The sequence below is a fragment of the Neofelis nebulosa genome, chromosome 2 (assembly GCF_028018385.1).
Source record: "Neofelis nebulosa isolate mNeoNeb1 chromosome 2, mNeoNeb1.pri, whole genome shotgun sequence".
Classification (NCBI taxonomy): Eukaryota; Metazoa; Chordata; class Mammalia; order Carnivora; family Felidae; genus Neofelis; species Neofelis nebulosa.
The window spans coordinates 124,934,530-124,947,920 of NC_080783.1; the positions used below are offsets into that span (position 1 = coordinate 124,934,530).

General features: G+C 37.7%; 1 protein-coding gene across 15 annotated transcripts in view; it reads left to right on the forward strand.

Annotated features, from left to right (window-relative positions):
* Positions 1-13,391, forward strand: part of PHTF1 (putative homeodomain transcription factor 1) — a 90,899-nt gene that overhangs the window by 40,676 nt on the left and 36,832 nt on the right. For all 15 annotated transcript variants that reach the window (XR_009257824.1, XR_009257825.1, XR_009257827.1 and 12 more), the window contains 10 exons: positions 670-826; positions 2,060-2,194; positions 4,381-4,540; positions 5,407-5,580; positions 5,686-5,775; positions 6,779-7,000; positions 9,513-9,641; positions 10,046-10,318; positions 11,083-11,214; positions 11,728-11,814. Coding sequence is in view for 6 of the 15 variants with exons in the window: in XM_058716167.1 (XP_058572150.1) it covers positions 670-826; positions 2,060-2,194; positions 4,381-4,540; positions 5,407-5,580; positions 5,686-5,775; positions 6,779-7,000; positions 9,513-9,641; positions 10,046-10,318; positions 11,083-11,214; positions 11,728-11,814 (1,559 nt within the window). In the remaining 9 variants the exon portion in view is untranslated. The remainder of the gene's footprint in view (positions 1-669; positions 827-2,059; positions 2,195-4,380; positions 4,541-5,406; positions 5,581-5,685; positions 5,776-6,778; positions 7,001-9,512; positions 9,642-10,045; positions 10,319-11,082; positions 11,215-11,727; positions 11,815-13,391) is intronic.

Genomic DNA, 13,391 nt, shown 5'->3' on the forward strand with positions numbered 1-13,391 from the left:
TTCAAAGGGGCACATGCACCCCAATATTTATATCAGCACTATTGACAATAGCCAAAGTATGGAAAGAGCCCACATATCCATCAACTGATAAATGGATAAAGAAGATGTGGTGTGTGTGTATGTATATATATGTGTATATACACACAATCGAATATTACTCAGTGATCAAAAAGAATGAAATCTTGCCATCTGCAATAACATGGATGGAACTAGAGTGTATTACGCTAAGTGAAGTAAGTCAGAGAAAGATAAATATCATATGACTTCACTCATACGTGGAATTTAAGATACAAAACAGATGAACATAAAGGAAGAGAAGCAAACATATAAAAACAGAGAGGGAGACAAACCATAAGAGACTCTTAAATACAGAGAACAAACTGAGGATAGCTGGTGGGGTGTCGGGTAGGGGGATGGGCTAAATGGGCAAGGGGCATTAAGGAGGACACTTGTTGGGATGAGCACTGGGTGTTTACATGTAAGAGATGAATCACTAAATTCTATTCCTGAAATCATTATTACCCTATATGTTAACTAGCTGGGATGTAAATTTACAAAAACAAAAAAATTAAATTGGTAGATTTTTGTAGCAATAGTTTGTACAATTGCTAAGATTAGGCATAAAGAATGAGCTGTGATGTTTTACATTTTGAAACCTCTTCTTTTCAGTTATAGCACTCGTGTTATATTTTATGATGCCTATTGTGAATGTAAGCGAAGTACTTGGACCCTTGTGCCTTATGTTACTCATGGGAACTGTCCACTGTCAAATTGTGTCTACTCAGATAACAAGGCCATCGGGAAACAATGGAAATCGGAGAAGAAGGTAAGATAAGAAATTGCACTTGTAGTTGTGTTTTCTGAGAGAGGCATTGAACAGACTTAGAAAATCTTTGATGAAATTAATAAAAAATCTTCCTGGTTTACAATTTTTTTTAAATTATTTTTTGGCTTAAAAAAAAAAAAAGAATGCTTTTCTTTTCGTTCTTCTTTCAGATGCTAAGAAACCTTGTCATGACCTATTTAATCCCAGGTGGGATTTTGTCATTCAGTAAAGTTGTTTAAAAGGAAAAATTTGATACTGCAATAGTTATACTCTTAAAATTTACTTAAGTGATTTTGAAAAAAAATTTTTCGACATTCAGTCTCAATCAAAATTTGGTGAAAATTCACTATGTAAACAAGGATGTTAGTACATTGGGCTAGTGCTAGTAAAATTTTTACTTTTTTCCAGTTGTATGTAAAGAATGGATTTCTAAGTGCTCTAAGCTTTTAACAGAGATTAATTTCTCTTTTCTATACATTGAATTCACTTTGTTTTTATTGGTTATATGTCATCTGTGAGTTTTGGAACTGTTATAAAGGCTTTTAAGGTAAATGTTAGGTATATTACCTTCCAAAAGTTACATTATCGTTTCTCAGAATATCTGTAAATTTTTGTTTTCCTAAGCAATTACCAAATAAGATTTTTTTTTCATTTGGTGCAATGAATTTCAACATATTTATTCTTATTTTTTGAATGTTATTTTCAAACCATTTTTTTTTTTCAAAGAGAGGATTCCTTGCAATTAATGATTTCTAAGGAAATCCCATGTGGTGTATCTTGGTGATTTAGATATATATTTTAACTGCTTAGGGTATCAATACAAAATGATCAATTGCTGTTATTTTGTGTTCTCTGAGTAAATGTGTCAGATGGATAGATTTCTGACATCCATATTTAAAGGCATTGTTCTTTGTGCTAGTGGTGTTGAATGTACATGAAAAGACTCTTGGTCATACACGTGAAAAATTTTTTTCTAGTAATATTTTTGATATCAGTTCAATTTCTTTAAATATTAAACAAAATGATAGCATAGGACTTTGGTTTGGAACCTGGTTTTGCCCTTAAGTCAGAAACATTCTTGCATGATTTTATCCTTATTACAAGAAGTTCACTATACTTAATTTCAGGTAGTAACCCATTGCTATCATTTTCTGTAGGGATATTTTGGGTAGAAACATACAAGTTCTTGAATAACCTGAAGTTGTTGAAATACTTTTTTTTTTTTTTTTGTAGAAAATTACGAAAAACTGTAAATGGTGACGGGAGCCGAGAAAATGGAAATAACTCCTCTGATAAAGTCAGAGGAGTAGAAACTTTGGAATCTATACCCTTTATTGGTGGATTTTGGGACAGTCTCTTTGGCAACAGGTGAGAAGGCTTACGTTGGAATTTTTACTTGATTTTGTATTCACATTAGTGTTAACATAGTATATTATCTGATTGGGAGTATACAGTGTAAGCATATTATAATTGTGGTATGATTTTTAAGGATTCTAGAAGGATTTGTTTACTCCAGGTGTCTCCACTGTCATGTTACCCATAAGTCAAGTATTCTACCATAAAAGTTCATTCTGTTTGATTTTTAACAGAATTATAGACCACAAGATTATAGAAATATAAATACTTGGAAAGGGTAAATATTTTAAGCCGTATCAGCTGACAGCTTGAGGGGAAAAAATAATTTTAAAAAGATCAGATATTTTTCAGTGTGGAAGCTGATACCTCTTTAGAAATGGGATGCAGGAGGCTGGTGTTGATGGGCTATAGGACAGAAAGGGAAGTGGATCCAAAACATATTCTATCTTCTTCATGATTTTGCAGGTCAGGACAACACTAGTATGACTTGAAGAAATACTTATTTTGTCATATATTAATGATTATGACTCAAAAACAAAGTTCTTTTGCAGTTCCTTTATTTTTTTTTTAAATGTTTATTTATTTTTGAGAGAGAGAGACACACACACAGAGTGTGGGTAGGGGAAGGGCAGAGAGGGAGACACAGAATCCGAAGCAGGCTCCAGGCTCTGAGCTGTCAGCACAGAGCCCGATGCAGGGCTCGAACTCATGGACCATGAGATCATGACCTGAGCCGAAGTCGGACACTTAACCGACTGAGCCATCCAGGTGCCCCTTGCGGTTCCTTTTTTTGAAGATGAAGTGCACATTTCCCCCACTTTCCGAAAGCAGAGTGTTCTTTGAAACCTTTCATGGGTCAAAATGGAATAAAGTGAAGAAGCAATTACCATTAATCATTAATTTCTGCAGAGAAACTTTTGAGCCTTCTCAGACCCCCCCCCCCCCCCCCCCACCCAATAGCCTCTCTTAGGCTTTTCTGATACCTTAGGACACATCTTACTAGTGGATTGAGATGAAGCACAGATGCTCACGGACACAGTTCGAAGCTCTGGTGGCTTGATGCTGAGATGCTGAGTGTAGTTCCCAGGGACGGGGCCCTCAGGGGCCGCTCTTGCGGCTGGCTGGCAGCTTGTAGGCGCACTGCTCCCATAATGGCTTGCGGTGAAACAAATACTGAGTGCTAGTTTCACTTTACACCTTTGTTCGCAAAAGCAAAAATCCTCCTCAGGTTTCTTTTGGTTAACACGACAGGTGTTAATGTAAGTCTTCCATAAAAGCTAAGTGGCACAATGTGGACTGTAGAAAAGCGGGGGGTGGGGGGGGGGGGACACTTGTATATTCCCCTACTTTGCTAAAGACGGGTTACACTCTTCAGTTGAAGTGTTGGGTTCTTTGTGTTGAACGTTGTGCTGGGCACTGGGCATCCCCTTTCTCAGTGATTTTATTGTCTAAATAGGAAGATATGAGTATGATACAGTCACAGCAATGTAAAAATACTGTAAGTGATTACGTGCTAACGAGAGGCCATGTAGTTGAGCAGACAGAGTAATTCAGGGGTGAAGTAATCAGCAGGAGTCATGAAGGAGCCAAGAATTGCTGGGCTTTGAGGGACAGGTGAGGGGAAGACATTCTAGGAAGTGGCATAAACGGGTGATGTGAGGTAGGCATTGGCACTGTGTTTGAGAGGGAAAGTGGAGAAGACTGAAGCTACCTGCTTGCAAAACTGAAAAGAGGAGGCTTACTCTCAAAATTAATAGTGATGAGTCTTTGGAGACTAGCGATAACTGTATTCTGGCTTCCTATACCCTTAGGCAAGCTAGAAGCCTGAAAAATAGGATTTCTGCATTTTCTTGATTTCCAGAATAATACACAGTTGGTCTGTGGTTAAAGGTACCTGTTGACTAGAAGCCTTACTAATAACATAGTTAATAAGCATATATTGTGTGTGTTGTATGTATTATATACTGTATTACAATAAAGTAAGGTAAAGAAAAAGGAATGTTATTAAGAAAATGATAAGGAAGAGGAAATACATTTATAATACTGTACTGTATTTTTTGAAAAGTCCATGAATAAGTGTAACCTGTAGTTCAAACCTGTGTTATTCAAGGGTCAGGTGTATTACATTCTTCAGAAGAAAGTGATTTCATGAAAGATAGTTCATGCTAGTAATCTTTGTTTTCCTTTTCTAAAATTAGGATTAAAAGAGTGAAATTAATATGTAACAAAGGAACTGAAACTGATAATGACCCAAGTTGTCTGCATCCTATCATTAAGAAGAGACAATGTCGACCAGAGATTAGAATGTGGCAAACAAAAGAGAAAGCAAAATTTTCAGATGGAGAAAAGTGCCATAGGGTAAGATTTAGATGAGTATATATAGCAAAATCTTTTCTTTCCTGCATAAAATGTTCCTATTCTTAGACTCTGCTAGAGGTATCAAATAGATACTAACAGGTTTGTGTAATTTGTCTTAACAAATAAGTGAAATGTAAAACCACAGGACATGAAAAGGAGAGTAACACGCGAAGACTGTAGTTTATTCTTTTAATTTCTGGGACTAGACCTTGTTATTTGATAGGCTACTGACCCAGCCTTAGGAGTAGGCTGGTCGATTTCATCAACGGATCTGTGTGTAGAGGCTCCTGTGTCATATTCCAGAGATGCAATGATAATATAGTAGGGTTTGGGAAGCTATTTTCTAGCTTTAGCACAGATGTTTTATCTCTAAAACTACATTTTATAGTCTTGAAATATCTTCTCACTTGTTAGACTGTGGCATTTAGTAATTACAAAAACAGCTAATCTGTTTGAGTCATTCCTGCAACCAGACACTATTCTAAGTGCTTTACGTGTAGTAAGTCATCCAATTGTTTCAGTAGCTCTGTGAGATAGGTGCTTTTATTATCATCCCTTTTCCTCTGAGGAAAAGGAGCCCCAGAGATTCAGTTACTTGCCTCAGGTTACGTGGCCAGGAAGTTGAAGGGCTCCGATTCAGACTCACGCCTGTGCTTCCAACCTCTCTACATAATACTGCCTCACCGTTTAGGCTGCTTAGTGCGAAGAGAGTTTTCTTTATTGACACCAAGTAAGATATAGGTTTGTTCAGTTTTGGGTTACCTTTACCATTTCTTAGTTTTTACCTGTTTTTTTGTTTTTACACATGCCGCTTACTAGAGTATTTTGGGCTGTCCCCTGGGGAGAAATTGCTGTTCTCTTTGTAGGAGGCTTTTAGGCATCTGGGTAATGGGATTTCAGATGATCTGTCAAGTGAGGAGGACGGTGAAGCCCGGACACAGATGATGATGTTGCGCAGGAGTGTGGAAGGGGCCTCAAGTGACAACGGCTGTGAAGTTAAGAATAGAAAGTCAATACTTTCTAGGCACCTAAACACTCAGGTAATTTTTAGTTTGTAAAAGTATAGGCATTAACTCCTAAATCACTGAATGCTAACAAGATATTTGACATGTTTTCCTATTGTTTATTGGCTTGATTTTTGGCAGGTAAAGAAAACCACCACCAAGTGGTGTCACATTGCACGGGATTCAGATAGTCTGGCTGAATCAGAGTTTGAATCGGCAGCCTTCAGTCAGGTAATGTATCCTTCTGAGAGGTCATTGTTCAGGGTGTATTCCTGAGTGTGATAAGTTTACCCACTGCTTTTTTTATTGATTGTCCTGACATGATGGTTCTATTTTCCTGGCCTCCCCTGCCGTCAATTGTCTGTCTACCTCTCTGGCTGCTCACCCCCACGAAGAGAAGGAGCTCTGTTTCACTTTGACTCTGATCTTGAAAGTATCATAGATGATCTGATGCTTTGCAGGCAAGAGCTTCCTCAATCCCCAGATGACAAGAAGGCTCCCTCATATTTACTTGGAATATAGAGTTTATTCTTAAGTATCATTCCTTTGTAAGTGGCACTGATGCTGATGAAGATAAATTTTTGAGAAAGGACCCCTGAGAGACGAGCAGCAAATCTCATCATGCAGCTAATAGGATATTGTATATTTGGAATATTATAATTCAGAGGGGGACGGGGCAGATGGTGGTAGGTGGTTTTTGTTTTGATTGACAAGGCAGTTGAGGGCGTGGGAAAACATTCGTGTTTCTGTTTATGCTGCAGGCGAGCTGCGCCGCGCAGCCTCTGCTCAGCCTGACTGTCCTTTCTGTGGTTGGCCGGGCCCTGGGACACGACTAGATCTGCAGTCACGCTCACCGTATTTAGAGTAGGGGACACTTTGGGAATGTCAGAAGGCTCTGCCACACCTTTCCAGGGTAGGCCCTCCGGAGGGGCTTGCAGAGGTCACTGTCATCCAGGGCATTCCAGTCAAACAGCCTTATGATTTGGCAGTCAGTTCTTAGAGGGAGCCCTTTTACAGCCCTGCTTGTTAGAGAGTCACACAGGGTTCAACAATTATATCTTAAAATGTATTATTGTTATGTGAAGCCTTATGAACAGGTGAATATTTGGGGGTAAGTTTACGGGAGCTTGCCAGCCATCACCACAGATATCTTGCTTTAATTTTGTTTCAGATATATGATTGCTTTTAAAGATGGATGAAAAAAATAGTTTTGTTTTTCTGTTTCCCTTTAAAGGGCTCTAGGTCTGGCATGAGTGGTGGCTCTCGAAACCTGACCATGTCCAGAAGAGACTCAGAAAGCACCCGCCATGACTCAGAGACCGAGGATATGCTATGGGACGACCTGCTGCATGGCCCAGAGTGCCGGTCATCTGTCACCAGTGACAGTGAGGGGGCCCATGTGAACACCCTCCATTCAGGGACCAAACGTGATCCCAAAGAAGATGTTTTTCAGCAGGTCTGTAAAGGTGACAGTAGGCAATATTTACTGTATACCTACACATGCCAGGGGCCGTATTATCTCGTTTGGCTTTACAATAATTGAATGAGGTAGATACTATTATTATCCCTAATGTAGAGATGAGGAAATCGAGCATAATTTGTAAGTGAAGACGTTGGAATTAGAACTCAGGGGCAGGTACTCTGGAATTGCCCTAACATGAATTGTTCTTCATAACACTTTTTCTCATTATTTTCCTTAGAATGATCCTTAATGTTCATTTTATGTGAGCAGAGTGGTGTTTGAATGGTATATCAACCTCATATTTTCAGCGACATCGCAGCGTGATGTGTGAATTACTAAGAAATGGCATTACTTGCTTCTCTAGTAATGTATAAACCAAGTGGTGCTTTTAATTTTAGGTCTTATATTAATACCATAAAATCAGAGAACCTGGAATTGGAGATTCCTTAGAAGGTATTTGAACCTTCCAACCAATGTAGGAATTCTTACATGGTAATCATCGTTACTCCTTCTTGGGACTATTGTGATATATCTAATGAGATAATATAAAGTGCTTAGCACGATGTCTGGCAAAGGGTAAGCACCTAATAAATGTTAGCATTATTATTAGTATTGCCATCAGATTATCAGTGGCCTCTGTGTAAGTACTTCTGGAGCCAGAGTGATTGTTAACTTCATGAGAGAGCTTTCTCTACTGCTGGATGGATTGAATGGTTAAGAGGTGATTCTCAAATCAACATTTCAGATGTTTGGTGACAATGATCATGATTCTTCCTTTTTTTGTTGTTCTTTAGGCTAAATATTTCCACAGTGATCTACAAATACTGGATTCTGGATATTCATTTGTTTAATCATTGAATTTTCTTGATTCTAGGATACCATTGATTTAGGTTACACATTTTCATAAAAAAATCCTGCTTCATTAAATGTATACAATTTTTTAAAACTAACCAGAAACAACATACATTTTCTTATTAAAGCTTTAAGCTTCTTTCAATTTTGCTGTCAAAGTTTGAATCTAAATATTCTTTACATTTAGTCTGAAGATTCATCTAAATTACATTAGCCCTCAGTAGTTATGCATGACATCCTGATAATCTTGACCTCCTTTGCACTTTTGGGATTTTCAGTATAATTTTAAGGCATATATAAGCATAATTAGGTAACATGAAACCATATCAAAAGGAATTCATCATTTCCCAATTACCCTATCCATCCTGTTCTTCCTTTATCCCCATATTTTTGAATGCCACCACTGACCGCCTAAGGCAGAAACCTTGGAGTAGTTCTTTTTTTTTTTTTTTTTTTTTAAATTTATTTACTTCTTTTGTTTTTTTTTAAGTTTATTTACTTTTGAGAGAGACAGAGACAGCGTGAGTCAGGGAGGAGCAGAGAGAGAGGGCGAGAGAAAGAATCCCAAGCGGGCTCTGTGCCACCAGCACAGAACCCAATGTGGGGCTCAAACTCATGGACCCATGAAATCATGACCTGAGCCAAAACCAAGAGTTGGATGCCTAACCGACTCAACCACCCAGGTGCCCCATCCTTGGAGTGGTTCTTGACCCCACCCTCTCTAGTGTGTTACTAATATGTCCTCTTGACTCCACTGAATATCTGTGTCTGTCTACTTGTGTCTCCCCTGCTTGGGGTGGACCGTCATTGGCTGCTATCTGGATCATTATAGCAGCTTCTGTGGGCCTGCTCCCTTTGCTTTTCCATGCTGCAGCTGGAATGATGCCATTCCCCTTAAAATCCTTTAATTGCTTTCCCTCCTCCATTGGGATTATTTGCTTGTTTGTTTGTTTGTTTCTTTCTTATGTTTATTTATTTATTTTGAGATTGAGAGCATGAGCAGGGGAGGGGCAGAGAGAGAGGGAGAGAAAGAGTATCCCGAGCGGGCTCCACACTGTCAGTGCAGAGCCCGACCTGGGGCTCAAACCCATGAACCGTGAAATCGTGACCCGAGCCAAAACCAAGAGTCGGACACTTAACCTACTGAGCCACCAGGCACCCCTGTCCTCTTGAGCTTTTTATGCTTTTCTGTGTCCTGATTAGACCAGAGAAAGGCTTAACTCCTCAGTTATTCATGCAACTTGTAAGGCCTATTAGCAGCTCTCCTAGCTAATTTCCTGCTACCTCCAGTATAGTCATGCCGCTCTAGAAATACTTTCCTTCTTAACATGCCATGAATACACCAAGCTTATCCTCCCTTCCACACATTTAGAGAGGGAAGCCAGGCCACCTTGGAGATCATGGAATCCTAGTTTCCATCATTACAGAAGACATTTAGCCTCTCTCTAGGTAAGAAAATATCTTAGTGAAGAAAAAAGGACCAGAGATCAGCATGATGGAGGTTTGTCATTGGTATTGAGCTCTGTGAAGGAGAGAACAGAATGATGAGGTCTAACACTGGCAACTGTGGCCTGGGAGCTGGACAATGGGGAGAAAATCCAACTGAGGGAAGAAAGAAGGGTGGATGAAAATAGTTTTATATTTTTCTTTTTAGAACCACTTATTCTGGCTTCAGAACTCAAGTCCTGCCTCTGATCGAGTTAGTGCAATAATCTGGGAAGGGAATGAGTGCAAAAAGATGGATATGTCTGTGTTGGAAATAAGTGGCATCATCATGAGCAGGGTAAGATTTCATAAGTTTCCAGATTTTTTGAAAAACCTGTTTATGATCAGCTGTTCATTGGCTGTATTCAGTGATCAAAGCACTGACTCAGCTTTTGAAACATGAATATATATATATTTTTAATTTTTGTGGTTAGTGTCTTTACTTGGTAGTATATATTTTTTTTGTTACAGAGTTCTCTGAACATGATCAGTTATTCAGGTATACTCTATGAATGTTCCTTATCTAAGCCTAATTTTTAATAAAATCTAAGAGTCATAAATCTATACGTCATTTTTCTTTGGACTTCTTTTAGATTCGAAACAGATTTAGGTTTTAATAATCTAAATAGTAGTTGATAAAAACTGCTTCATAACTCCATTTAACTGTGTAATAACGATGCGACGTTTTAAATTAATTCCCAGGTTAATGCGTATCAGCAAGGAGTAGGTTATCAGATGCTGGGAAATGTCGTCACCATTGGATTAGCATTTTTCCCTTTTTTACATCGACTTTTCCGTGAGAAGAGTTTTGACCAGCTAAAGTCTATTTCAGCTGAGGAGATCATGACTCTCTTTTGTGGGGCACCACCTGTTACACCTATTATTATTTTGTCTATGATTAATTTTTTTGAACGATTGTGTCTTACTTGGATTTTTTTTTTCATGATGTGTGTGGCGGAAAGAACATATAAACAGGTCAGTAGCAAATTAAGTTTCTCGCCTCTGCTTTTGTATATGATATTCCACGGAGTTGTTTTTGTTCTATTGATTTGTTCTCTCTCCAGAAGTTAATGTGGACAATGAAGGATTGATGAGCAAACTTTTGGTGTTTGTGGGTTTAACACTTGTGATATCGATTAATCACAAATAACATGTTGTAATCTGAGATTTCGCTGAGCTCATGGGTAGGAATAAGTGGCTTAGGCAGAGAGTGAGCCTAGCTGACTGCACAGCACCTGTGTCTCAATACTGCACTTGTTTGCCCATAACATATGTAGTAATTCTCAAAGTGAAATGTTTCTGTAGACAATGGTTAAGTGAGAAATAAATGTATTGAATTTCGGTAAGAATGAAGAATTGGAGACTTGATATGTCTTCATGTCCAAAAAAAAATGTGATTTTGAATGGAAATTTAATTTGGAACTAAACCAGAATTCAGGTAAACAATTTTGTTTGTGAGGTCGGGGATTCACAAAGGTCTCCAAAGAATATTCCTTGAGAATGTCAAGTGTACCATATTATAAAGGCATATATACAAAGACATTACTATAGAATATGATTTGGAAGTAACAGGATAATGAGCTATTAGCTTAGTCTAAGTGATCACTGATTAGAATTTCATCCGTTTATTATTTTTTATATGCTTCCAATATATGGGAATATTATTTACAATTATATAAACATATACTCAGAGACAAACATGTATATTTTACTTTGTGATTTTTTTAAACCTCCTCTAGAGATTTTTATTTGCAAAACTCTTCAGCCATATTACTTCTGCCAGGAAGGCTAGGAAATATGAAATACCTCATTTCAGACTTAAAAAGGTGGAGAACATTAAGATATGGTTATCACTGCGCTCCTTTCTCAAGGTGAGTTTCATTTGACGATGGAATATGTGCAGGAATATGCAGAAAGCATGCTCACTGAAATTTCTGACAGCAGATACTCAATGGGCAGTGTAGTTAGTTCTGTGAACCAGACAGATCATATCAGTGGCTGACAGACGTGCTGGACAGCAAGTTGGAAATGATCTATCTGCTAAGGTATTAGAGGTGAGTAAATGAGAGCTTAGGAAGGGAAAAGAAAATCTAAATTCCTAGGGCAGAGTGATAAGTTGAAAATTGCATCTTTTTCTGACTTTTTGGAAAATATTTTAGCTGAAAATACATTTGTGAATAACTCACACCCTTAACTTGGAACAGCATGAATTTCAATGCTTCAAATTAAACGTGTCCAAACTATGTTAAAATACTGGGCTAGAAACTCCTTATAAACATTTATTTTCACATTAATGTTGTAAAACTCAGAATGTGAATGATTTGAGGGCCACTGTTGTCTCTAAGTGTAATCTTAAATATTAACCTATATGTCTCACTCCACAGAGACGGGGTCCACAGCGCTCAGTTGATGTCGTTGTATCTTCAGTCTTCTTACTGACACTTTCCATTGCTTTCATTTGTTGTGCCCAGGTAAACATTTCATATCTGTTGTAATGAAAAATGGAAATTCTAATAAGGTTCACTATCTGTTTTAGATGTGTGTGTGTGTGTGTGTGCGCGTGTGTGTGTATGACAGAAATTTATTTCTCAGGATCAAGGCACCAGCATGCTATTTTGAATACTTAATTTTACTTACTTTTGAAATCAGAATAAAATAATTCTGAATCCTTTAAGATTCTAAGATGACTCTAATTTTAATTGGCAGTTTTTGATAATAAAGCTATCATACCACAAGGGTTACAAAATAGTGATTTTTCTAACACCATCTTTACTTCCACATCTGTTAGTTGTCACTCTGTGGTTGACCTTTCCTTTGTTTCTTCTTGGTTTCATTATGGACTCATATATTCTGATTTTTACCCAATAGATTATAACCTATTTGGGTAAATCTATTGGGTATAATCTATTTACTCTATTTGTTCTGATGTCTAAATTGTCCCAGATTTGGCCAGTGGGAGACCCTTGAAGCCCCTTCCTGCATACTTTTGATGGGTCCCTGTACCTTTTTTTTTGGGTAAGGGGGTACTTCTGTGCTTTCTTCATTATAAGAAGTTATAGCCGTAGCTTGTAGTGTTCCATTTATTGGGTTCTAACTTAATTCTACTGTGTTCAGAGAACGTATTCTGAATGTCTTTACTCCTTTGAAATTTGTAGAGGCTTGCTTTATTATCTGGCATATGGTCGGTTTCATTAACTCTCCATCAGCACTTTGAAAGAACTTGTATTCTGTTGTCTTGGGGAGCAATGTCCTCGCTAGGTAAATTAGTCCAAGTTTATTTGTTCCATTGCTGGCATCTTCTATATCCTTACTCATGTTTTTTTTGTCTGCTTATTCTGTCGACCATTGACAGAGGTGTGTTCACGTCTACTGTGATGGTGGATCCAAGACCTGAGCTGAGATCAAGTCAGATGCTTACCCAACTGAGCCACCCAGGCACCCCTCTTTAGTCTTTTTTAACCTGGAAAAGTGTCAGCCTTAATCTTTCATGGCCTTTTGAAATGTCTCTGATTCTAATGTTTCTTAACTTAAAGTCTGCTCTATTTGATATTAATTTAACCACACCAGCTGTCTTTTGATTCGTTTTTGCATATTATATCTTTGTCCACCCTTTCATTTATTTTGTCTTCATATTTGAGTCATGGCTTCTGTAATCAGCATATCCTTTTTTTCGTTGTTTGTTCCTTAATCCAGCTTCACAGTCTTAGTGTTTTAGATTGTCTGGCTCATTTACATTTAATGTAATTACTACAAATACTGTTTATTTCTTATTTGGTCTACCTGTTAAATTTTCTTTCTCTCTCCTTTCTTGGCATCTTTTATGAATCAAGTATTCTGTAATATTCCATTTAATCCTCTTTGTTAACGTGTTATATGTTCTTTCACTACTTGTTATATGTACTTTTACCTCAGAGATTGCAACATACATCCTTAGCTTATTATAGTCTAATAAAGTATTAATTTCTGCTTCCTTGATAATGCTAGGACCTTAGAACACTTTATCTCATTTATCCATTCACCCATTATTAGTATCCTTACTTAAAATTTT